The 26,332-nt window shown below is 42.3% G+C and overlaps 1 protein-coding gene across 2 annotated transcripts; it reads right to left on the minus strand.

Annotated features, from left to right (window-relative positions):
* Nucleotides 1–454: 454 nt before the first annotated feature.
* Nucleotides 455–25,715, minus strand: sned1 (sushi, nidogen and EGF-like domains 1). Of its 2 annotated transcripts, none has more exons than XM_054602578.1 (32): nt 25,154–25,715; nt 18,543–18,830; nt 17,491–17,631; nt 17,191–17,353; nt 16,983–17,108; nt 16,609–16,722; nt 15,952–16,065; nt 15,255–15,368; nt 14,125–14,172; nt 13,920–14,027; nt 12,410–12,502; nt 12,132–12,263; nt 11,728–11,847; nt 11,285–11,401; nt 10,201–10,344; nt 9,609–9,782; nt 9,362–9,475; nt 9,145–9,258; nt 8,920–9,033; nt 8,694–8,810; nt 8,265–8,552; nt 7,976–8,159; nt 7,609–7,721; nt 6,347–6,625; nt 5,473–5,614; nt 5,270–5,352; nt 4,611–4,709; nt 4,193–4,309; nt 1,580–1,667; nt 1,381–1,460; nt 1,252–1,280; nt 455–1,145 (listed from the first exon to the last, which is right to left on the minus strand). In XM_054602578.1, the coding sequence occupies exons 1-31, from the start codon at nt 25,370–25,372 to the stop codon at nt 1,255–1,257; spliced, it is 4,173 nt and encodes a 1,390-aa protein (XP_054458553.1). In that variant the 5' UTR covers nt 25,373–25,715; the 3' UTR covers nt 455–1,145; nt 1,252–1,254. The 2 variants fall into 2 exon arrangements, with proteins under 2 accessions (XP_054458553.1, XP_054458552.1); XM_054602577.1 differs by having other exon boundaries at nt 12,132–12,266.
* Between the last annotated feature and the right edge of the window lie 617 nt (nt 25,716–26,332).

Consider the following 26,332-nt stretch of genomic DNA (forward strand, 5'->3'; position numbering starts at 1 on the left):
CTAACACACTTTACTGGCCTGATTTGGTGACGCAGCTGGCTTGTTCCAATCGCAAGATGGTCTCTAGTTACAAATCGACTGACTAGCCCATCAAATATTTGACAAAAAAGTGAGTGATTAATTAGAGACCTTCTTATGATGGGATCACATTAGCCACAATGCCAAATCGGGCCAGGAACATAATGTGGGGGCGGCAGTGGCCCGTTCCCAACGTCCTATCAACGTACTTTTGGCGCCCTTTCGTAATACCAGAGCTATTTGACTAATATTGTCGACCATGTCTATGTGATGGTAATACTACAGCATTACCTAAACAGATTTGCTTGAAAGTAATGATGTAAAATGATGAACTGAGCAGTACAGTGAATACTAGCGGACCATGTGTTATATCCACAAAGTAATCTAGGATGCATATAATAACACCCCAAAAGACACTGGAGCGTAAAACATTTTAACATTTTTATTATTAAAATATTCACCTACAAAATGGCCTATAAACACTATTTACAGAATAGCGAGCAGTGATGCCTGCTAAGACACAGAAAAAGATATTTATACACAGAAAACACTGTGCGCCATTGTCAGAGCAAGAGATGAATTCATGGAGCGTGGAGAAAACATATATTTCCCATCGTCTTAATAAGGAGATCAGAGGGGGGCACAAGGAAAAGATTGGGACTCGGAACACTCTACAGTTATTTTACCTGAGGGACAACACCTGCAGCTGAATCACAAATCATAAAAACCTCTCCTAATGTGTCAGCACGGACATGGACATGAGGTATATAAGGTCTCCGTAGCGGTGCAGCCGACTGTTTACCGTTAACGTTTGCCCACGCGTGTGTTTGTGTGTTAAATCAGTCATTGAGCATCGACAATGATAAATGGTGTGGGGCCATTTTTCATCTGATTGATTGAAGTCCTCCTCATGAGACATGGAGCTCCAAACACAGCTCTCAGGAATGAACAAACACAACCTTATTTCCACATGAATGATGGTCTGTTTCTAAAAAAAAATGTTACAGTGGGTTCTGACGCAAAAAAAAAAAGATCAGGTACTTCAAGTAGATTATAAACACCAAAATTGAAGTCAGGTTTTTTTCACATGACTGTGATGACAGTCATTTCATCAGTACCCAAGTGCTCTAGAAACAGAAGAAGAAGAATATTTTCAGGACAATTCTTGAAAAATTCAGGGAACATTTCATAGCAAAAAATACAATTATGTTGATTGTGTTAAAGAAAACAAACCTTTTATTGTTGTCTGTTTGTTCCTCTGACTGTTAAGAAAGATAATATCAGCATGAGAAAAGAGTTGCATTGGATTCTTTGCTAAAAACAACTTCAACGCTGCTCAGACAGCCTTTTTTTAAAACTCACTCGGACTTTTCTTTAAAGGCGTCGGTTCACAAATCTCTCGATAACAAACATCCTGCTGTACTTTATACGTCCTTTTGTACCTGCGAAGGATAAAACAAGGTTCCGTTTAGTTACAAACCATCTCTGCTTTTCCTCAGCACCGTGATGAGACTAAACATGCGAGGCCCAAACAGCAGATCCATAGCCTGATACGACTTACAGGTAGTGGCACACTCCACCCTCCCAGACGGGCACACTCTTGGTCTCGGAGTAGAGACGGGTGCAGGGGTGAGGCTCTCGGTGGCACGCTGCAAAACAGAGGGTGACACAGCATGAGTTACGAATGTTTTTGAAGTATTGTCAGCACGTTAAAAAGTCTGCTGGATGGTTTAGGAGACATGGGGATGGAGCGGGCCCTTCTCTCCGGCTGACGGATGGTTTTAGGAAAGGAATGTTTAAACAATCTGTCGCTGGATGTTTAGGTGGAGAGAAGGACTCGAGAGGGGTGAGTGTATGTCCAGTGTCTCCCCGCGCACAGCTTCATCTACATCTTATTATCACTGGAATCAGGCTCATATTGTTTTCACTGTTTTTCAATGTTTCACTTTGTTTGGGGGGGTTGTATGCCATTGAACATAATCCCTTGTTAAAGTGGAAAAACAATTTTTTTTTAAGGACTGATCAACTGTACATATATGTAAGCTTATTAGTGAAAATGTTTTTATAGTTATCACATACATTTTGCTCATAATTCTTCTTTTTTCCCATAAACTGTGATTTCTACAAATAAAAACCTTGTAATGTTGTTTTTTCAGGACGTTGCCACTGTCCTGTCTGCTTTTGATTCGAGAAAAAACAATTCAAGCAGGATATTGCTTTTCATGAAGGATGAGACCTGGACGATCTGAATAATTACCTTTCTAAATAGATTCCTGTCAAGCAATAAATATAATTTTATTCATGCTCCTACGAAAGAACTGTAGGCGTCCATTTATATTGGTGGCACATAATCAACTGCTTTGATGAACGTAAATATGTTTTCATGTTGACCACTGTAGCTAATGCATTCCTAGTGGCTGTCATCCATATAAAGTAGTACTGTGGTAGCAATGTTGAAAAGACTTATACTCCAGGCAGCAGCCAGTTTTACAGTCTATCATAGATATGTTTAATAAAAGCTGGAAGCCTAAGTCATAACTGTATAGTATATGTTAAAAAATGAATGAGTGTACATGGGGAGATTCCAGTCATCTAAAGATTTGGGAATTTTGGGCTGCGTAGGGATTTGATTTCTTTCTGAGGAATAAGTCTTCTCTTTTGAAGACAGGAACCCACTTTCTTTATTAATAATACTTTTTGTGTGTTAATAATTTTGGTGTAAGCAGTTAATTGTAATAAACCTGTCACAGGCACAGGCTAATTATACGTTCTTTTGAGCTTTTTCCGCCTAAATGACTTGAGCCTTTAAAATTTGGGATCAGAGATACAGTCAAATCAGAACAAGAAGCATATTGTTCACAGATAATATAATGCTGCCTCATACACCCCTCAGAACATTCAGTAGAAGTTATAAATGTAACTCTGTCTCCCTGAAAAAAGAAAGGAAAGCGGTGCTAATAATATGGAGCTTTGTGCTTTTGCAGGCACCGTTTTCATGTTGTACATTCATGCCCCCTCACCCTCAGAGTTAACCAAGCCACTTATAAATGTCAGAGGGGTCAACTGTCAGTGGAGCGTGTTTCCTGCTTTCTAAAAAACCCAGAGGTCTATGCATAGCTCAGAGCTCTATGTCAGCTTACATGATGACATGCAAAACTAACCTAGATTACACTGTGAATTCACACCATGAGATGCTACAGTTAGATTGAGAGAAAAAGAAGCCCTCGGGAACACAAAGACAAATCATGCACTTGAGGCAGATTGACAGCTGACGAGCTGACATCTTTGGAGAAGCAGGTGTACACCTATTCGAGCGGGCATGAATGCTACCAATCAACGTTTTTTTTGGGACTTTCAATAACATGCCAACTCCAAATATGCTAAACTATGATGTGAACACGGTAAACATTTCACTTGCATACATTAGCATGTTAAGTACATCTTCCCAGAACTGCTAGCATAGCTGTGGACTCTTTAGGTCGTTAAGACATACAGTGCAAGACTTTATTGTTTTAAAGAAAACATTAACATCTGTTGTTGTAGGAATATTTCATAGTAGTTTACCTCTGTGTCCTTCACACTTGACATGTGTTTAGTGATGAGGCTCTGGGTGTCTTAAGGTTAGGATGGGATGGAGATCTTGTAGAGGTCTAGACCAAGAGTTACACATTGTTTTTTATCTCCTCCCTGGTCTTTTGATTATGTGGGGAAACACTGTATAAGGTTGAGATATGTAATGTTACTACATGTTTTGGTAGGAATGTGTCCATGCACGCTGTACCAACATCTTCTCTGGCCAGATTTGAGTTGTAATAAACGTATATATTCAGGTAAGGATAACTAGGGCTCATTGAGTTATTCTTTTATTCATCTAAGTGAAGATTGTCCTTCAATTAAATGAATAAAGTTAAACATCACATGTGTACCCTCACTCTCGCCATAAGCCAGATAGGATAGGCTCAAGCCCCCAGGCATTATGGATGGATTAAAATTGATGATACTGACTTTATAGATCAACTTTTAGTTCAAAATCCACCTGCAGAAACCATGTGTTTAATGAATCCATGTCCTTAAACATCAACAGAATGATTTGCCTAAAAAGCAGCCTACTTTAACTAGGCCCCCCCTCCTGCGTGTGTGCGTACTTGTGTAGAGAGGAAGCACATAAACTTACACAGCTCACACTGTCTGCCCTTGAACTCGGCTGCACAGTCGCAGATGAAGGAGTCCCCTTCGCTCACACATGTGCCCCCATTCTGGCAGGGCAGACTGCGGCAGTCCTGTGGCAACTCTAAAACACAACAGCTGCCATCAACATCCACAGTACAGAGTGAGTATTGGTCTCAAGTTTCAGGCCCCACTAGTCCACATATCCTACAGCTGTTACACCACTTCCCCCCTTCTTTAATTTTCCTGAATGCAACACCCTGTCTTTTACGGTTAGCATCCTCATTGATATTTCAATCACAGCGCCTGGCAACACGCACATAACACCACTGATAAATTACACGTCTGAGGACTAATAAGTAGTCTGTGCACCACATCAGCTGGGATCAATTAAAAGGGCAGATGTGCCTCTAAAAAACACCTACCAGACTTCGTTCTTAAACCTTCCTCTTGAATCTCAAGTGCAAGGCTGATTTTGTTTGTTGTTTCTTCCATCTTCTCTAATCTCATTGGTGTGTCAGGTCCTGCAAGGGAAAACACTTCCTGTCATGAATCATAGTATAGGACACCAAAAATGAATGACTGCAATATTTAGATGTCATACTAAATGAGACAGTTTAAAGGTTTCATGCGTGTTCCTGGAACAATGAAACATGAAACATTATTGATTTTATAAAACGGTCAAAATCATATTATGACATCATGGGCGTAACATCGTTAAAAGGGGCAGAGCAATTTCATAAAGGAAGCTTATTCTCCAGAGCACAAGATAACATCTGTAAAACGTTTTTTTCGGTTTAGGCTTTAGGCTGTAAATCTCTGCACTGGGACGCATTAAGTGAAATAAAGTGAAAATGCATATACAGAAAATTATAACATGAAAATTAAAAGAGAGAATGTACTTATGCTCCTCTGCTGAATTGGTCTGGCTTTAGAAGCAGAGTGAAACACTTTATTGGGCTGTTGTTATCATTTGTGGAAAATGCTATATGGAGCACATTAAATATTTCAGAAAATTTGTCAAACATTGTTATAGTGATGACTCATGAATGTTTATCACATAGTTGCTCCTACTTGTACTTACTAGTGCGATGTCGAACAGCTTTTCGAGGCAAGTGAGTGAACTTGGCTGTTATCTTTCCCCTTCTGTCAATAAGTTCTGTGTATCTGCAACATAGACAACAACGCTGATAGTTAAGTATCGTCAGCTGAACCAGCACATAGAAACTAATTCTTATCATTGTATATGTTTTTATGACTGTTTAATAACCATTAATACTCGGCTACCTGGGTAACTCCTCTGAGTTCTCTGTTTCTGTCCTGTCTCCCAGGTCCTGAGGCTGAGATGGGGGAAGTATGCGTCCTACCTGAGTCCCCTGTCCAGTCCCGCTTGGCCTCTCTCTTCTCCCTGATCTTGCCCCCATTGGCACTGGGTCAAAGGAAACATGTACAGAATTTGTTTCAAAAATAACTTATTTGACAAAGGAGTTTTAACAGCCAGATTTAAAAAAACATCTTGATCTTTCTTCTGGTCTTTGGCCTTCTTCTTAGAGTTTCTTTTAGAAAAAGTAAGATATATACTTTTTTTTCTATTCTTTGCTGTTTTTTTACTCTAAACTTTATTAAAATTTTAATAAATTTTCTTTATGTACGTATTAGTACATTTATTATGAATTATATCATTTTTACTTACATTTTTAATATCACTATGGCTCTCTCTGTTTTATTTCATCTTTATTTTTTTCATCTCTGTATTTTAATTTTAAGTATTATTTTCATTGCTGTTGTTAATTTATAATTAAGTCTTTTTTATTTAATAGTTATTATCATTATTACTTAGATGTATTCAACTATGTATATTTACAATTCTGGAATTTGGCATTGAGACTTAAAAACTGAACTAGTGATCCATATATGCCATAACAATTTCAATAAACAAAACTGTGAAAAAAAAAACCCAATATATATATATATATATATATATATATATATATATATATATATATATTAGGGAACATCTAGGACCTTACCTGCTCAGTGTCTACTTTAACTAAATAGCTGAGCATGGCATCAACATTGTCAACACAAGACACACAACTTCTTCCGGAGTAAAAGGCAGTGCAATCAACAGAAACACTTGTTCTCAAACACAGACACTCACAGGTAGTGAAGGTTAAATGTTGAGGTATGCTGTGGATCTGTTCCTGCCCTGTGCTTTTCACCGACGTGAGGGCCACATAGTAGTGCTGCCCTGGCGTCAGTTCACGCAGAGTATACGATCCTAATTTCCCATTGGGCAGGAAGCGACTCCTGGTGTTCAACCCTCGGGTCACGTTGACCACGAAGCCATCTGGGACGTTTCTCGGGTGGCGGCTCCAGGTGATCAGTGCTGAGTTAGTGGTGACATGTGACAGGGAGAGGTTCTGTGGGGGGAGAGGCCCTGAGGGAAAAACACATGTAGATAGTCACATTGTTTCATGGGTTGAAAAAAAAGGAATAAAAACTATCCCTTTGAAAATATTCCTAAGTATGTTTAAATAATTTTAGGTGTCATAGGCACAAAGGTGCGCTGTCTTCATGGGTTACAGAACACTAATTACATTACACACTGTACAGAGAAAATAGAAAACAAAAGGAAAGCATATATGTATCCTTATTTCAAACAGTCCAACATACATTATCAAGAAAAGCTTAATTTGATCATGATTATGATAAAATGGACAGTAGAATATAAAATGCATTCCACTTCTCAACCTCATCCAAATCACAAAGGTGACACTTTCTGTCCTCCTCTGGGACTAAATGGAAGCATTCAGGCAAGATGTTGATTTTAACTAAGCACAAACAGACTTCTGTTTCTGGATCGGTTAGAGGTGACATATAGTTCAAGGTGGGTAATGGCCCTAATAACATAATCTTTTCGCAATGATAATTACGTTTGGGTTTGCTTAATATTTCCTCTTGTTTAATATAGCCTAACACTTATTAATAGGTTATAGTTGGTTATGGAAGATGCATTAAACCTTTAGACACTAATCATAAATGCTTTGTACAAATGACTTTCAATGACTAATTACAAACATTCTTTAAATATGCTTACAATACATTTAAGAGTGTGAGCATTTAGCCTTTACTGACTGTCTGTGATTGTATTATTATAGAGGATGAAGTTAAATAAAAAAACATTGATTGAAGCTGAAGGAGTTTTTTTTCTTGACCTCTAGTCACACAATTGTTAATAAAATAAACAAACAGATGACAAACGTTAAAGCATTTCCACAATAAATAAAATGCACAGATACGTGCATTGCATTTTTAAATTAGAAATGACACACCTTATACATTAGAGCACCTCATCAGGCGGCAAGCGGTCGTGTACTTATTATCGTTTTAATAACTTCTGAATGATGAAATGAGACCTACTTGTCCAGAATTGCAGTGGCCCAGCTGAGTGGCTGGTGGACGGAAACTCATCTGGTCTGATTCCACTTTGAGTCAACACATCCACTGTGTACATCTGACCAGGGAGTAAGGAACTGGGAAACAGAAAGAAAATGTTTATTACAGCAAACCTTACCGGATACCTGACCTCATCATCCTCATAATACTGCTGAGAGCCTCAAATAGTGATTAAACAGCTCCCTCTAGTGGCTTAAAGCGATATCACCCAAAGCTATTTAAAGTACAGCACTTCAACAGCACCATTTAGTGGACACACAGGATGCTGCAGATCAGAGCATCACATTGAACTTTGGGTTATCAGTGTCTGTAGCACAGCGCAGAGCCTGACCTGAAGGTGTGCTCCGTGGTGCTCGTGTTGAGCACCACAGTGCGAGCCTCGCTGCCATCTGAAGGCGTCAGAGACACGTGCACCCTGCTGACGGCTGCATGACGAGCCGCCTCAACCAGCCAGCTCAGCCACACCTGAGAGGAGGACACGTTGACCACCTGCAGCTGCTCCACCGGCCGAGGTCCTAGTACAGAAACACACATTTACACGTGAAATCTCACTCACACAGAGAGAAACACTTTCCAGAAGCCTTTTTCCTTAATAATACGGCATTAAAGAGTGTGCTCACTGGTGCGTATGAGTGCAGTGGCAGGCTGGCTGTTGTCGTTGCTGTTGGTGTTGCGTTTGATAGAGAAGGTGGAGATGTTGTACAGCAGGCCGGGCACTAGGCCTCGCATGACGTGGGTGGACTGCTGCCTCTCCAGCAGGTCCGATTTGGGATTGCTCCAGCCCAGGAGAGTGTACGTGACGAGGAACCCGCTGATCAGGCTGTCTGTGGGCTCCGGCTCGTCCCAGCGCAGCTCCACCTCGTTCTCCTCCACGCGCAGCACATGGAGACCGGAGGGAGGCAGCAGGTCTGGGAACAGTGGCAATCTTACATGTCAAATTCATACATTAAATAATTACAGAGTGGTCTTTGCAGTGCAGAGGATGAGCTACAGAGAGCATGGGGGTGACAAATGACATGCTGATGCACTTCTGTGTGGCTCTTACTGACCTTTCTCACAGTCTTTGCCTGTGTGTCCCACTCTACAAACGCAGTTGTAGTTCCCTCTCTTGTCACTCCTGCAGAGGCCACGGTTTCCACAAGGTTGCAGTACGCACGGGTTCTCCACTTGGGGGTGACAAAGACAAGCAGTTAGTACAGCTCGGTTCGCGTCTTCACAGACAGGTTGTGTGAATTTGCTTTTAAAAGACTCGTGAGGCCTCTCAAAGCCACTTACACATCTGGCACTGGTCCCCAAAGAAGCCGTCTTTGCACGCGCACAAATAATTCAGCCTGTAACCCCGACACATGCCTCCATTTAGACAGGGGTTGGATTCACACCAGTCCTTCTCTGCACACAGATATTAACAGCAGAATTTGATAGCTGTCCTCTAAAATCTGTATGTAAAATAAAAATGTATAAGCTTCAAAAGTAATGCAACAGACAGAATGAACGTTGTACCTATTTCACAGTTCTGGCCTTTAAAGCCTTGAGAACAATGACACAGGTAGGAGCCGGGCCGGTCCTCACACGTCCCCCCGTGCTTGCAGGGTTCCGACAGGCATTTGTTTATGTCTATTAAGGGAGAAAACACAATCATATACACAGGAAGCTACAAGTCAGTGCACGTGCACTGAATTTTTGCATGTAATACTGGACGACTATGATCAGGATTTACCTGTCTGACAGCGGTTTCCGCTGAAGCCATCAACACACTCACACTGGTAGGATCCAACCTGGTTCTGACATGTACCGCCATTGAGACAAGGCTGTGATAGGCATTCGTTGATCTCTGTATTGATGGGGAATGAAGAAATTAGGATAGAAGAGTATACACTTTTTTTCATCAATCAGGACTTTTCAGGGATCATTAAAGACTGTGTTTGTCCAGAGTGTGTGTCCATGTGCCGGTGTTTGTTACAGACCCTCACAAAGGGGTGGCTGGCTCCAGTCTCCCTGAATACCACAGATGCTCTGGGTGGCTCTGGGCACAGACGTGAAGCCTGAGTTGCATATGTAGACCGCCATGGAGCCGGTTGTTGTCAAGGAGAACTGCACCTCGCCGTGCTTCACTTGTGGAGGCAGCCCGCAGCCAAGCTCTGAAAATGAATACAAACACGCTGTTAATGTCAGCTCGGCCGCATTGTGACGCAAGCTCACAAACGCCGGGGCTTAAAGGAGCTAATCCAGGAACGCTAACAGCAACGGAGGTGTTTTCCATCCGGCCAATCTGTTTTTATCCACCTAAAATTATCTCCAGCGTGCTGTAGGAGCTCGCAGACATGAATCATCGGGTCGTACTTTATATAGATTATGTAGCCACCCTATATCTGTAAATGTGGGGCCTCCTGTGCAGCAACACTGCTAAAATTATCTTCGGATGGAAAGCCAGTATCTCTACCCTTAACAGCTCAGGATATCCCCTGGCTGTGCCAATCTATTGAAGTCAGTGTAACACAAACTTCAGCATCGAGCGTGATCTGGACATTGTTGTGTGCTGACACACGGTCTGCTTACCTGCGGTGGTTTGTACTGAGCTCGTGTTTATTTGACAGTGCCTGCCGCTGAAGGCCTCTGTGCATTCACATTTGTACTTTCCTATGTAGTGGAAACATGTCCCCCCATTCAGACAGGGGCTGGAGGCACAGGGGTCTGGCTTCCCTGCAAGAAAACATACACACTGATGATTACATTTAATAATAAAAATGACAATAACAATAACAACAACAACAACAACAATAGTATTATTAATAACAATGCCAAAGCCAAAAATCTGCATAAAAATAACAATAAGTAAAGTAAAAAAAAGAGTGTAGTCTTCCGCAATGGTAAAGAAAGTAAAAATATAATTGTGTATCTGCCATGTGAAGGTGTTTTTTGATCGTAATCCTGCTAACCAACAAACAAATAAACCAAACAAAAACATTACTTCCTTGGAGTTGGTAACATCACACCTACAGGAATAAATGATGTAAATACCAAAGATTAACAATTACACCAAATTAAAAGCCTCAATAAATACTGTAGATAGGCTTTTTATTTCTTTTTACAAACATCAAGGGAGGACGCTGGTCTAAGAGCCAAAAGGAGGGCATTCAACCAATACGAGTCATAAAAAACAACTACTTCTAAGTGAACGTCTAAAAAGAGAGGCAGTGGAAAATCAGATGGGTCTTGTTGCGTTATGTAAGGCTTTGTAAACAAGTAAAACCTTTTATTCAAATTCATTATGACACATAGGCAATGCAGTGTTGAGAGCAGTGGGGTTATTTTATTTTATTTTTAGAATTAGTCAAAGTCCTGTTAACAGCATTGGGAATTAACAGTAGTTTTCTTAAAGAGCTTTTAGGAAGCCCAGTAAATAAGGTTATGCAACTTGCTTGTATTAACATTTCAGCATTGTTCTGAGCTAAAGAGTTTAAAGTTTGGTGTGTTTTCTTGACCTTGTTAAAATTTAGATCTAGAGTCTAAAACCACACCGAATAAATATCAGTGACACTGATATTAAGAGCATTCAAAGTGCTGGGGTTTTCTGGCGATCATATTGCTTTCTGTGCATTTCAACCCAAATCCCTTCACGCAAGTTTGCAGGAAAACTCACCCACTTCACAGTGTTTTCCAGTGAATCTATAAGGACACACACATCTGTAGCTCCCTGCCTCTTCCTTACAGGAGCCTCCATTGCGGCAGGGACCAGAAGCACAGGTATTGAGTCTGACTGGAGAGAGACAGGAAGAAGGGAATCCTTGAAGCAGAGAACAGCCTTTAATCACGCAAAAATAAATCAGTGACAGCATATTGCGATTCAAGTCATTATTCAGGAAAGTGGGTCATAACAAGTACAAATTATCATAAGCCTTTCAGCGTTGTGATATTTGAAGCAGCATTACGAGTGATGGCATGTTTCCTGGTGCATTAATAGCTGTGTTTAAGCCTGAGTAATACAACACACAAGTCTGAGGGTCGTTGTGACACAGATACTTCATAAGTTCATGTGAAGTTATTCTTCTAGTGTTTTTCTTTTTTTTTAATCAATAATGCTACCTTTTTCACAGTGCTTCCCCAAGTATCCGTATTTGCATTCGCAGGTGTAGCCTCCATCCCTCTCGTAGCAGTAGCCTCCATTCAGACACGGAGAGGAGTCGCAGACCGATCGGGGCTGTACTGAAAAACACACACCGAGACTTGACTGTGTTCCATTGCAATGAGAAACCTCTTTAAATGTATTCCAGCATGTTGGCTTGGTTGTGAAAAAAAAAAAAAACACCGGTCGTTTGACATTTTATGATTGAATCAAATGCTAAATCACTTTGAAATGTCTCTCTATCGTAAACCGCAAACGTGACCATTCCCTTTGAAATAGAAAGGGACACATGTCAAGACCAGTGTGCTTGTCGCCATGGAAACACATAGCTGCGAAATGCCGTGTTGTTTGGTCGGTGCCTTACCATAGGGGTAGAAGTCCTTGTGGTCCAGATCTGCTGCGCTAGTCTGACATGTGCACAGGTAGGCTCCTCCGTACTCCAAACAAGGACCGCCATCAGGACACGGCCTGCTGTGACTGCATGGCGTCTGGGTTACTTCTGAGAGGAAGGCATTGTGAATGGCAGGAATCGAAATGTCCGGTTTGACACATTTGTGATCTTACAGTTACCCACACCTTTTTTTTCCACATTAATCCGAGCTCTTGTGAGACACCTGATAGGATTATACATATCATACTCACCAAACTGACAGTAGAGTCCTGTGTACCCTGAAGGGCATTCACAAGTCCCATTGATGTCCACACAGACACCCCCATTCTGGCAAAGGCATTCCTCTGCAGACACAGGAAGAGAGAGAGTGTGAATGTGATAGAGGGAGGGAGGCTCAAAGCTGGAAAGTTTGCCCGAGTTACTTGAAAGCAAGCTACGATTCTTCTTTTCAGTACTGGCCTACGCGTAAACACAGGCGGAGGGTATAAAGTTCAACATGTGTACCATATGCCGAACGTCTTTCATCTGCTATACTGTAAACCATGCATTGATTCTCTGTCATTTCTCTTCCCCCTAATCTTTTCCAACAAAGTGAACAGGATCAGACGATTACCAGTCAGCACGCTGCACATCCGCTCCGTACAAATTGTAAGAATGTTTTTTATTTTCCTCTCCTTCCTAATTGCAGCAGCGGATCAAAGGACGTGGCCGTATCGTAGCAAGAAAAAAAAGGGCTTCCCCTTTGAAGTCCCTGCAGCTCGGTGGAGGGTATTATTTTTCTGATGATATGGAGCATATTTTGTGACCAGAACGCACGGCCCCTGAGGGCAATTAATGGATTGTTAATTTGCAAGAGCCACTTTCATTGGCCACCTGTGCGGCCCGGGCCCTTTGATCTGGGAGCCCTGATTAGGCACTTCTGAGTCCCAACTACTTTCTCTTCCTTGGAGGATCTTGCTCCTTTTTCCACTGTGCCGTCCAAGTGAGCCAGGCAGGAAAGTATTTGGGAGATTTAAGAGAGCCTATATAAGCACTGATAGTTATTTCAGCTCAAGGGTGAGAAGTAGCATGCATTTGCAATAGCTCAAATACTATTAAAGAGCTTTTGGTGAGAAAAAAAAAAGAAGAAAAAAGCTGCTATCAGAGGGTGACACTAACCTCTCATGGGAGCCTGAATTAGCTTTCAATGGCTACCTAGTTACTTCCTAAAACAAATATAATGTGATACAGGCATCAAACGTAATATGGAATGACTTAATAAGCATTTATGAAAGGAAGGTATGAAGCATTAGCTGAAGGATGATAGCGTTTTACATATTTTGTGTTCAAATTGCCCTATGGTTATGCAAGCAGCAGCTGTGTGTTTGAAACTACAGTGTGGTGCGATGGCCGACTTCCAGAGGAGCCAGTAGCGGTGTGGAAGCATGCATATTTCAACGGCTCTGTCTGAAGAAATGACCTGAATACCAAAGACCGGCTTTGACTCATAAAGAGGCCTTTTTAAGTCTAGACAAAGCACTTCCTCTTGTTGGTAAACTAATAAAATGTGCTATAAAACAATTATTTACAACATCAAGCGACTGGTTCCCGCAGTAAACTGGGCGAGGCCGTGACACTTTTGATAATTACAATAATCCATCATCACAGCAGCCTCTTCCAGGGCAGAGCTCCAAATTCCTGTGGGATAGCACGGCTCCCCTTTAAACTCTGCTCCCTACCTGCCCGGCTGCCTGCAGTGAGCGCCAAAGAAGTGTACAATACCTTCACACTCGTCCCCGTAGAAGCCTGGAGCACATGTGCAGTTGTAGGCTCCCGAGCTGGCGTATTCACAAATCCGGTGCTTCGTGCAGTCTTCCTCTTCACATGCGGCTGCATATGGGGAAAGCATGACAGGCAAGCGGTGTCAATATCAAAATGCACGTGAAAAAAAACAACCTGGCAGAGCTAAAGCCGTATATGCTTTTACCTGTTTGGTTTTCCGCCTCGGTTGAATTGACCTGCAGCACCACCAACTCTGAGAGAGGAAGATAACAACATGCTTTAAAGGGTTAAAGGGTCACTTACCATCTTGGGTATTTAGCAATGCAGATTTATTTTGCACAGGTAAGGAGACACCTGTCTCTTAGATATATGCTGCCTCCCTAAAAGAATGGAGGTGAACGGAATCACGGCATTGAAAATGTTAAATCTAACATTTTTAAAAAAAATGTCTCTCCAGAAAATGTTTTAACCTATATAAATTACTTTTTTTAAAACACAAGAAATAGTCCCTGAAGAAGCTGCATACAATGAAATTCCATTCACCTCCATTGTATTGGAGTGCAAGCAGTAATCCAACAGATATCTCAAAACCTGAGCAGATAAACCCAGAACTATCTGCAGGCTAGATGTCTCTAACTGAGAAATATGTAATACAGTACAAGATATATTATTCAGCTAATTTAAGAGATTTATGGATCAGAAATGTTGGTTAATGTTTGAATAAAATCTGAATATATCGTTGCCAGATGTATTTGGTATTTTGGGTGAAGAGCAAAAAAAAAAATGTTTTATTAGATTGATATGCAGCTGCGGCAGATGGACAAGCAGACAGAAAAAATTTGCACAGTCCTCAATCACAGGGATACTAGCCCTATAACTCTGGCAAAAATCTGGAAAACAATGTAGAGACGTCTGTCATACTACAGTTTCTGTTTATCATAAAAAGTTTGTGACTTTTACAAGTATTTAGCATCAAATGCTTTTCTTTAGAGTTGTCAACATTTGTGACAATAAAGGCGCATTTCATTTCTGAAACACCAAATTAATGTTATGTTAACGTTAGCGGTGGCAGTATAGCTTTAATTCTTAGTTGGGCACCGAATTTGGAGCAAAGATGGAACACTGGAGAATCGACAGAGCAGCTCACTTAGGCAAAGCACTTGTTTTCAAAGAGGTATGACAGGATTTCCTTTGTGCTTGCTCAGGTTGGAAAAATGCTATATTACAGAAAGCATAAAAAGAAAGTCAAAAGTGCTTAAAGACTATGTCAACATGTCCTATTATAAATCATTTTTCCAATCATGGTTCTCAGAATTGAAGTTAAATTCAAGTTACCTGTCTCACAGAGCGCTCCAGTGAAGGTGGCGGGACAAACACAGGTGAAGTTGGCCACCTGATCGACGCACTCTCCTCCATTCAGACAGGGCTGTGACTCACATTCATTTATGTCTGGAGGATGCACAAAAGTCAGCAAATCAGACGAGAGAAGTTTTTCGCTGTTGATTCACTTGCATTTTGAGAGTTTCACATGGAAAAACAAGATGTGGTTGTCTAAGTCAAGACACTGAGCCGTATTGAGTCCGCTGAACTTCCCTCCTGAAAGCATAGGGTTTCATCGACCAGGTGTCTGGTATTAACAGTAATCCCGTCTCATGTAGATACAAGGATCCATGAACTGTGCGGGGCCTGATAATTAAATTCCCCACTGGGTTCAAGTTTCATCAACAATCAATCACAAGAGGAAGCAGATTAGTTAATGTCTTTTTGGAAAACCAACATGACTTCAGTGAACTTTCTCACTGTGGTTCACTGCTACACTGTGTGACCCGAGAAAAAAAAGAAAAGAAGAACTGTTTGTGAATGAATTCAACCATAACCTCAACTTGGACCCCTTTGCCTAGATAGACTGGGAAACTCTTTGGACAAACACATCTGCCAAAAGGACTGAGTTTGATGTAGAAAGCAGCAGAAAATATTTCCTCCGGATGGAGATGCCTACTTTTCCCCCGGACTGTGAAAAAGCCCTGCTCACCTGTCTCACACAGGATACCAGTGTAACCCGGTTCACACACACAGGTGAAACTGCCAGTGCCTTGAACACACAGCGCGTTGTTGAGGCACGGTCCGTCTTTGCACTCGTCAATGTCTGTAACGCACACACACACACAGGGACAGAGAGACACGCTCATGGAATATTTACTCAGCTGATTAATATATCCGCCACACTGCTCAACTCACTCTGCAAGTATGTGCTGCTGGCTGTGAAAGGTATTAGAAGAGGTTTGATACATCTCCACAGGCTGGACTGTGGGAATAGGCACAGGAGCTCCAGAGAGGCTGGACCAAGATATTCTCAAATATTCAGTCTAAAAATACTTTATTCTTGTGTGGAAACTGCTTAATGAGGCACAAAATACCTTAATTAATCAGAGTTGTTCCACGTCTTTCAGCCTATTTAGTGCATGCACAGGGTCAGAGAACAGTGTGGAATTTTTTGATACACGGTAAAAATCTCAGATCAACTTGTTTAGGGGAATTTGGCTATTGTGTAAAATGATATACTCTGTATGTGGGTTTCTTGTACATGCTGTTACGTCAAATTCAAAATGTCATTCTCCAGAAAGTATGCTAGAAAGAAGGATTAAAAAATGCAATTGTAATCAGCTTTATAAGGATGTGTGTTTTGTACCTGTTTCACACTGAATCCCAGTGTATCCAGGTGGACAGTGACATAGGAAACTATTAATCTGGTCTTTACAAGTCCCTCCGTTCTGGCAAGGAAGTGAGGCACACTCATTGACATCTGCAGAGACAGGGAGGAATACAAAGGATTTAGTGTGACTCTATTCATTAGAAGAAAACCAAGGTCAGTTAGTGAGGTTATGTCGGAGGAGAATGCAACGGATTTGCATGAAGCTGATACAGGTATGAAGAAAATATATCCTTTGACACGTCAGGTGAATTCTAGTCCTTTTGGTTTTTTTTACAAGTTGACATTGTTTTTCCAGGCCGATCTCACAGTTTGCCGTGTGTGTTCAAGCACAACAGAGCAATCGTGATTACCGATCTGGCATCGCCTGCCGGTGAAGCCAGCCAAGCAGGAGCAGGTGAAGGAGGGGTTGCCTGTGATGCAGTCGTCGATGCACTGGCCTCCGTTCAGACATGGTCGCAGGTGCGGGCACACTGATGCTGTAGAAAGAGAGGTCAATGTATCAGGAATCCTAGAGGCTAAAGTTTTAAGGTGGATTAATCTCCAAGAAGCACGTCTTACCGGAGTCATTGCAGCCCCCCACTTCCACATTTGCATCGTCTATACGGAAGACCCATTTGCCGGGGTAGCCCACGTTGGTGGTTCCCTCAACGTTCACCACGTCAGCCGTGCGCGAGCCGGGGATGTTGAAGTAGCGCTTTCCATCTCCAGCGTTGAAACCTGCCTGGAAAGAGAGGAACAAGGAGACGGACATCACACAAAAAAGGCTTAATCGGAGTTCATACAACTGAAAAGTTTAGTTATAAGATCATACTGTACATAACCAATGTTTTCTATTTGATTTTGAACATGTGATATTACCTGCGCTGCAATCCCTCCCAGCCCAGCCAGGTTTCCTCCACTGCTGGCATGCATGCCTGTGGTCCAAGTGATGTTATTGTACTGGAATATGGTGAAGGAAAGCTCTCCATCTGTAATAAGCACCACTTGGAAAGTATTTACCTGCGTAGAGAGGAACAGACTCGGTTAAACCATTTCCTTATTTCCAGAAACCTTGGTAATAATGCATGCATCTGACAGACTGCTCTTTTTAACGATACAGATTCCTTAATCTCAGTCAAGCTGGAGACATAACTGACTCATCAGGGCCTGTTGTCGAGGCATATGGAGAACAATTCCCAATTACCATTAGAATGAAACCCCAATTGCTGTGCTCTCTACATATTACATCCCACTTCAGAAACAATGATTTTTCCTGGAACTTTAAGATTATCGAGGGCAAGGTGCTCCAAGTAGTTCATCCCTATCAGATGAGCTTGAGTCCATAAAACCAACTGCCATATAACAAATGTTTCAGTTGCTTTTAAAATGAATATGAAGTAACCCAACAAAGAGGATGTTGTTATTATATTTTTTTCATATACTTTGCAATCTTACTACTACCATTTGATGTGGCAGAGACTGGATCTTTCAGCCAATTAATCATTACTTTTAGCTAACCACTTCAAGTTCTCTCAAAGCTTGTAGATAGTTTTCATTCACTCTCAGTGGCAACACATAGAGTTGTGGTGTCACGACTGAATCAGGTTGGTGAAGGTGTGTTCGGTCCAGTCAGCCTATTGTAGCTGGATACTTATTATATATATTACACCAATTTGGGCAATTTTTTGGAAGACAGTTGTTTTTCTCCTAAACACAAAAGCTGGATATTTTTTCCAATCAACTCAAATCTTTGTTTTTCAAACTCACTGAGATGCTTCACAATCTTTCCATTTACCCTCTGGCATCTACAGAAGTACCCCCGCTTTGGAATCACTGATATAGATTCCTAAATCTTCTGTAGAGAATCAGAGATGCCTAAGTAGTAAATAAATGTTAGTGCAAGTGCTGGAAAGTTAAGAGTGAGTTTATACCGGTGTGCGGGAGTTGCCTCCGAAGAAAGTAACTTGGTGCCATGTGGAGATGAGGACCCATGTTGCATTGAAGTTGGGGAACTCCGAGAAGTACGTCTTGACCTCACCCGAGGCCCTCCTCAGGATGGAGGGCTCCCGGCTCTCTCTGTAGAAGACGCTCCCTGCTCGACGGTTGTCCACATCGGCCCAGAACGGAGCCACCACCCTCCTGTCCCCAGCGATCGGAAAAGCCACAGGCGTGAACTGAGACACCTCCCTCAGGAAAGACACAAGGCCATTGTTGTTGACCTGAGGAGAAGAGAGTCAGCGTTAGAGTATGTCAATAGGATGAATCATACAATTATATGTTTTGCTCAACATGTCAGATGAAACCACTGTGACTTGTTTGTAGGGATTGACGTGCATAGAGTGGAAGTGCTGAAGAGTAGAGGGATGAGGCGGAGGTGGACAAACGGAGGTGTTCTGACCTCGCAGGGGCAAACAGCAGTGAACACGGCCGGATGTTTGCACTTCCCATGTAGCAAACAGACGCTACCTTTATTCAGTGAAATAACAGCAGCTGAGAAAACCTGGTTTCTGCTGCTCACGCACCTCATCACTGTCATCACACCGGGAAAGACGTCCACGGCCTTTAAATCCACAGATGTCTGCCAACAGCAGAGTAACCAAATAAATGAGCCCACGCTCCCCCTCGTCCACATGTCTCCTCTGTGAGAAATGCACAGTCAGCACTGCAGCTATCTACTGAAGCATGGTGAAAAATCTACTTCCTAAAATATCTTTCAACAGCTCAATGATTGGTGAACGCTGAAGAAATTTGGCAAATAATTGATAAGTGGATGGACAGAAATTAAACCAACAATCACTTTCGCTCTCGAAGGTGGGCGTTTGCTGTTTTTCTCTGTTTTATATTAATGAAAATTGAACATCTTTCCATTTTGGACTGCTATTCTGACAAATCAGCAATTTGAAGACAACTGAAATCATTTCTGCTGTTTCATGTTCTTTTATACATTAAAACATAGATTTATAAGGAAAATATTAGTTAGTTGACTTCATAATTTATTTTTTTAAATTCCGCATTCTGTTGTTATTCTTAAAACTGCATTAATTGACTTTTTAGCCACTTGAGGGCAGCAGATCAAGCTGTGAACCTTGATATACTGTATTAACACCTTTTATTGTTATAAGGCTAACATGTTTGCAAACTGATGCCTAACAACACATCCAGCAGAGAGCACAGCGCAACATTAGCATTCACTAAGAGATGTGTCTCTCTCCACATAGCAAATGTACCTACCAATATTCATTCTCCTTTTAGCTCTGTTTTGGTCTCCAACAGCTCTGAGGGGAAGTTTCTGCTTACTAAATGATCCACCATGTCCTACCAGCTAGCTGTTAGCTATCGTTTGGTGCTGGGCAGATTGTATACAGTTCATTGAGCAGAGTTTTTTTTTGCTAATAAGAGCCTGAACCAAAACAGCAATGTTACAGGCTGTGAAACCAAAACAAGGAGCTTAAAGATGCTATAAAAACTAACGAAGTCAGGTGATAATTATTTGTGGGTATTACTACAAGCAACCACTTAAACATACAAAAAGAAATTTGATCCATTGTTTATATAAAAATATTGAATAGTAGAGCTTTTAGCGGGGAAAAAAAGGATTAAAACATGCGATGGAACAACAATGGAGGATTGCAGGCGTAAAACCACAGAACCAACACAATAAACGTGAAAATGTCAATTTATTGATATGAGGAAGATCTGGTGTACAGGAAGTAAATGAGGAATGTTTCGTTCGGGTGGAGGTTATTTAGGGGAGAAAGTGAGAAGTCTCTAGAAGAGAAAAAAATTTGAAGAGGTTTATGTGATTCTAAAACAGCACTTGGCAGTTTGTTTAATGGACATTTCAATAAGAGATCATGATGAATCATTTAGCAGTGAAGCATACATGGAGAGAGTCCTCATATCATAAACATTAGGTGATGTCCGACCAGCCTCTAAACCTGAGTGGAGAGGAAAGTTTTACAGGCTGAAGGGCTGAAATCTACGGGACAGGCCTTCATTCATTTATATATATAATGTCTGGATATTATCAAAAAGGGGAGATTCTTCCCACCATGGCACTTTTCTGTTTCTCCTAAGCGCTGGAGTGAACTTTGCCTCTCCGAGCTCAAGCCAAGTGGCATGTGACGGCGACAAAGCAGGGTTCGGATGGCTCGCCTTCGCTCTCAGCATGTATGAAAACCATAATTTGAAGGACCTTGCTGTAAAAACAGCAGAGGAAGTTTTTTTTGGCACGGCACAGGGGCTAAGTTAATTGCCCGACCACAGTCTTCCCCTCTGCATCAGCGTGATGTGGTGAGAACGTGGCTGATGTGGGGGGGTGAAAAAAGAGGACCGACTTGCAGAGGCAGGGCTCAGGGGTCAGCCAGAGCGCCATCTAATACCAGGGGAAAAACAGGAGAGAGGGCACGCAGGGCTTGGTGAATGGATGATGTACATGAACTACAAACCTCCCACACCCACATACCCACTAATGAGAGAGCTGTGGTGGCAGCGGTCTGGAAGTCACCCATCTTACAGCAAAATTAGTGTAGGAAATAATGCTGAACACCAAATAGAGTTTATACCCCAATGCTGGAATACGTTGAATCGCCTAATCCAATCTGTTGTAGCATCTGGAACTGCTTACACAAGTGTATTTCTTTCTTGTTAATATTTTCTAGGGGACTACTTTGACATGGCAATGACCTGAGAGGAATTTAAACAGAACTACGAACCTTTTTTCTTTGCATCGTATCACATACTTTTCTTCTTCTCATGGATGTTAACCGGGCTGCATCCAGTGCAGACATCCAGTGAAGGGTGGTTACGCATCACATTGATGTGTTAGTGTGAATGGGTTCAGTGCTGCCTTGTGTTATGCTGTAACACGACCAAGGTCAGAGAGAGGTGCGATCAGCCAACCCTGTTCGAAGCATCCCCCCCCCGTATTTCTCCCACTCTCAGTGGTGCCACTCCACTCTACGACTCCCCTGTTATTTTTTTTGGGACTTCTTCTGCCGGATATATCCTGGATTTTGCTTGGGTGGGTTTTTTCTTTAGGGCCAAGCATTTTATGGACAAAAATAAACTTTCATCTGGCTTAAGTCAAGCCAAAGCAAACCCCTGAATGAAAAAGGTGCCCGTGGATCAGCGCAGGAAAACATTCGTTTTCCCTGTCAAATACGGAGGTTTCACAGCTACAAGCTTGTGCAATTATTTGACGAGACCGAAGGAAGTGACTGCAGTATGTGCCCTGGGCCTGTCTCCTTATAGCCCCGGCTCAACGTGTTCTCCAGAGAGTTTAGATTGGGGCAATAAATCCTCACTGGAGCAGATTGGAGGGACTCTAATACAACTTCCATGGGGAAAGTGATGTGGAGGCTTGGTGTATTGATAAGGTATTCAACTATAATTTAAATTTGCAAAGCACTAACTTATGAATTACAAAGGAAAAACACTTCCATCAAGTGATTTTAAGTTTATAAGACAATTATGACTAAATGTGATCAGTTTAAAAAGAAAGTTAAAAATATTGTTTACTGTTACTGTTGAAAAGCCTGAAACAAGAAAGAAAGGTTAGTGCTGCACGAAGAAAGATAGCATGGTAAACCAAAAACATGACTTCTAATGATTGTATCTGGGTACATTTAATAAAGTTTCGGGCTTAAGCTCTCTATTGAATAGCTTGATATTTTGGGAAATGCTCTAATTTTTGTTCTTGCCAATAGTTGGATGAGAACGTGTACCAGACTATTTCTTGGCTGGAAGCGTTGACTTCCTGGAGTCTTGTCATCACTGTAAGCTTACAAGGCAACCAGCAGAGACTCCAGGAAGTCACTACGCCCGGCCAAGAAATAGTCTGGTAGACAAACCCTGCCGTAAAACCACAACTTGTTGTTTTTACACAAACAAGCTTGCAGCGTTTATGCTCCGCTAAGCGAACCGTCTCCCGGCTGCAGCTTCATCGTTAACAGAGAGACATGAGGTTGGCATCAATCTGCTCACCTAACTCTCAATAAGAAAGTGAATTTCCCAAAATGCAGAACTGCTCCTTTGAAGTGCATCATTTACTTTAAGGCTTTAAGGCATTTAAAAGTACGTGCAGACATATCTCTTCCGTGGGGGATGAATCCGTTTCTAACATCACTCAGCCACGTCTCTCATCCTACACATATAAAAAGCAGCCATGCAGAGTACAAAGAATAAAAACTTGATGCGCACATCTTTGGGCCATACATAGTGGTGAGTGAAAGTGAGTGAATGAAAAAGGCTCAAACTGAAGTGTTGAAGCTCTTTTGAAGAGCGGATGAGCACTAGCAGATGTGCATCTGTGAAGAATGCAGTTACACTTTAGCACGTTCTTGGCAGGATCTTTTTCAATTTATTTTTTAGAATTTTGCCTAAATGAAGTTTATTTCTAAATACAGAGAAATCCCACATTACCTTGCACATTTTGATGCTATAAATGACATGTTTCGGCATATAGCCCTAGAACAAAATCGCTGTTTTTTTCCTCTGTGTAAGTTTATGTATCTACAATAAATACCTTTGATCACAACCATCTATTCTCACATCTGCTTTTAAACTCGTGTTTCTTCTTCTCTGACCTTGGACGTCCTCCTTCATGTTCCTAACACTGGCCATCCGTAATAGTAGTTAACACCACAAACTGCATTGTTTGCGAGCACCTAAGACGCTCTGCAGATACATCTGTGTTCTGTTAAAGTGATTGGTAATTTCTCAGATAAAACAGCTGGACAGTTCCAGGGGGAAGACCCCTGCCATGTTATCTGAGGCGTGGGAGGAGGGGAGGGGGACCGGGAGGAGGAGAGATCCCAGCAACATGTGAAAACTCCCAGACACAAACCATAACAGAGGGACAGCCTGGTTACCAGCAGGCAGAAGTGGGAGAACCTGTGTTTGTTCAGGCATTTGTAGAGTCCGTTGATATGACCAAGAGTCACATGGCCGTGGCAGTCTTTAAATCCACTGCTGTTTATCTCAATCACAACTGCTAAAAATGATTTCCGGAGGGGACAAAGGCTGATAGATGAGGGTTTAAATGGATCTGCTGTGAGGGGTTTCAAGGTATGTGTACTGCTGAACACAATCAGTCATGACAATAAAGTAAGGCAGCGCCCAGAAACCATCTAAATTCAGTTTGGTTCTCCAGCAGTAGCCCAGAGGCTTGGAACAAACTCCTGAGAGAGAAACTATTCACACAAATTTAGCCCTCCCTCACTGAAATATTAACTGTTCAAAGCAGCTCTCTGGTGGCCGGGATCACCATGTGGTCCGCGCACTCTACAGCAGATGTTTAATGAATTCAGGTGAGGCATTTCAAATGAGCGTGACTGAAATTTCAAGTGCCTGTCACAATCCGTTACGCCTTGCGTGACTACAGAATTGCAGCCCAATGAGATGCAGGGTGAGTGTACTTCTCAGATTTTCATCTCTAGATAATAAGATGATAATTCAATCGGAGATCAACAAGCCAAGAAACCAGTTACTTGTTTTATCTTGTCTTATTTGGCTAAAAGTGCATCAGTATTATTACAGGAAAAGTGATACACTGGATTTCATTGCAAAACTGGGAAGAAACACAACGGGAAAAGCAACTGGGATATACAGACCACTCACATGCTACGGCTGTTTGTGCACTGTGTGTAGGTGCATGAGAGTTTTAAAAATGTCTTTATTGGGAGACTGACCTCACCCCCTTTGGCGCAGACGCTTAGATTAGAAAGATGACCTTTGACCTTGCCCATTGTTGCCATGGTTCCTCGGGCTCCCCTGCCCACGTTTTTTTAACAGGGGAGGAGGGGAGCCGATGCGGGTTCATAAACCACAACAGGTGGTGTTGATTTAAGGGAGTTCTGCCTTTCCATGCGCTGGAACCGAACCCAATACATGACAAAAGGCAGATCAAAGTGTGTTTCGCTGTGGTGCGCGAAAATCCTTGTCAAACCATTCAGCTTCCTCCTGTGAGCGCTCTCTCTCTCTCTCTCTCTCTCTCTCTCTCTCTCTCTCTCTCTCCAGCGTGCATATCTCCCCCCCAACAACTTGAACTGCTCACAGATGCTCCGCGGCAACAGTAAGAACACAAACTGTCATTTCCTTTAACAGCTCATTGTAGACTTACTAGAACAGGGATCACCACTGTTTTGCTAATAGTTTCTCTCTCACACTCTCCCTCGGTGCACATGGGAGTGCGAGGAGGGAAGATGTAAAGTGAAGAGAATGTCATCGAGGATTATGATTCCACCCGTGGGAGGAGGGGGGGGGGGGTAAACACGATATTCTACAAATGGGGATACACACCAGAGCTTGTGAGCGCACACAAACATATACAAACTCTCAAAGGGCGCTGCGATGTAGTATTTGGCTGCGTGCCAAATCTCATATCCCTGAGGCTCTTATACAATCCACACCATGTCAGTTTCAATTGCCAACTGCAAAGTGCATGCACACACATAACTGTACACGCTGAAATATAAACACATAAAACACACACACACACAGACACACATATATCAGTAAAAACACAGTGCTCTGTACTCACGTATAGTCCCGTGTGCGTGTCTCCAAAGAAGGGGAAAGCAACGGAGATCTCCACGAGCCTGGAGCCTCCGTCGTCCTGAGCGATGGTCTGGGAGTCCCCCTTGTCCTGGCCAAAGGGGTAGAAGTCCTCCAGGGGCACGGCCAGTTCCACCCTAGGCAGCAGGTCCAGGGAGAGCAGGGTGCAGAAGCAGGGCAGCAGGGCTCGCAGCACCAACACCATGGCCTCAGCCACCCAGGGATGGAGTTGACAGCGGGCACCGCGGCGGGGAGGGAGGAGCACGCACACCTGAGGCAACAAGAGTAGAGCACAGCAGAACAGGACAAGAGCGTACGTTCCTCCTTCTCAACCACAGCAGTCTGAATCCTCCCCTGACTGCTCTCTGGCTCTGCCTCTCACTCCCCTCTGTTGTCCTTTAGTAGTGAACGGGGCTTCTTGTGTGAGACGGGGGAATACTGTAGATTCCTTGCATTCTGCTTGCTGCTGGGTACTGCATGAGCTACACTCCGTCTCTCACTGAAATGAAACCAGGGAAGGAATGAAAGAGGGGGAGCAGCGTGATTCAGCTGAGATGTTTTTTTTTTTTTTTTTTTTTTTTTTTTTTACAATCCAGCGACTTGGTCCCTGATGGTCAGCTTAGAAATATCCTCAATAAAAGCTCTATTCTGCCTGCCAAAGGAGTTCTTTCAGTTTTTGGCCCCACCTCCCCCACAGGGATTCACTACCTTGCATAATTAGCTCCTTCCAGCCAATAGCAGAAAAGAGGCCGGTAACTGGATAACCACTGGGCGGATCTATGATAATCAAAGGGCTGCTTTAAAGAAAACTCTGACAAGATTTTCCCCTTTCAGTGAGACTCCTGCTATATACAGTTACCAAGGCATGCGAGGTTTCACAGAGAGAAGACCTGCATGTGCACTGTTGTGAGAATGCAACAGGGTACAGTTAGTATGGTGAGAGTCGGAACTAAAGTGAAAGAAAGTGAAAACATAGATACTTACATGTACATGTACACACTGTAGATGCAATATATCTGTGGTTTTTAATCATCAAAGGGAAAACCACATATAATCTAAAGATTTTTAGGGTTGTGAAGGACTACAGACGGATCGCCAGTGAAATGAATGACGATCCCCACAGACTTTGGCATCTGCAGCGATCTTTGAGAGAAAAACACTTAAG

The sequence above is a fragment of the Anoplopoma fimbria genome, chromosome 8 (genome assembly GCF_027596085.1).
Source record: "Anoplopoma fimbria isolate UVic2021 breed Golden Eagle Sablefish chromosome 8, Afim_UVic_2022, whole genome shotgun sequence".
In the NCBI taxonomy this organism is placed as follows: domain Eukaryota; kingdom Metazoa; phylum Chordata; class Actinopteri; order Perciformes; family Anoplopomatidae; genus Anoplopoma; species Anoplopoma fimbria.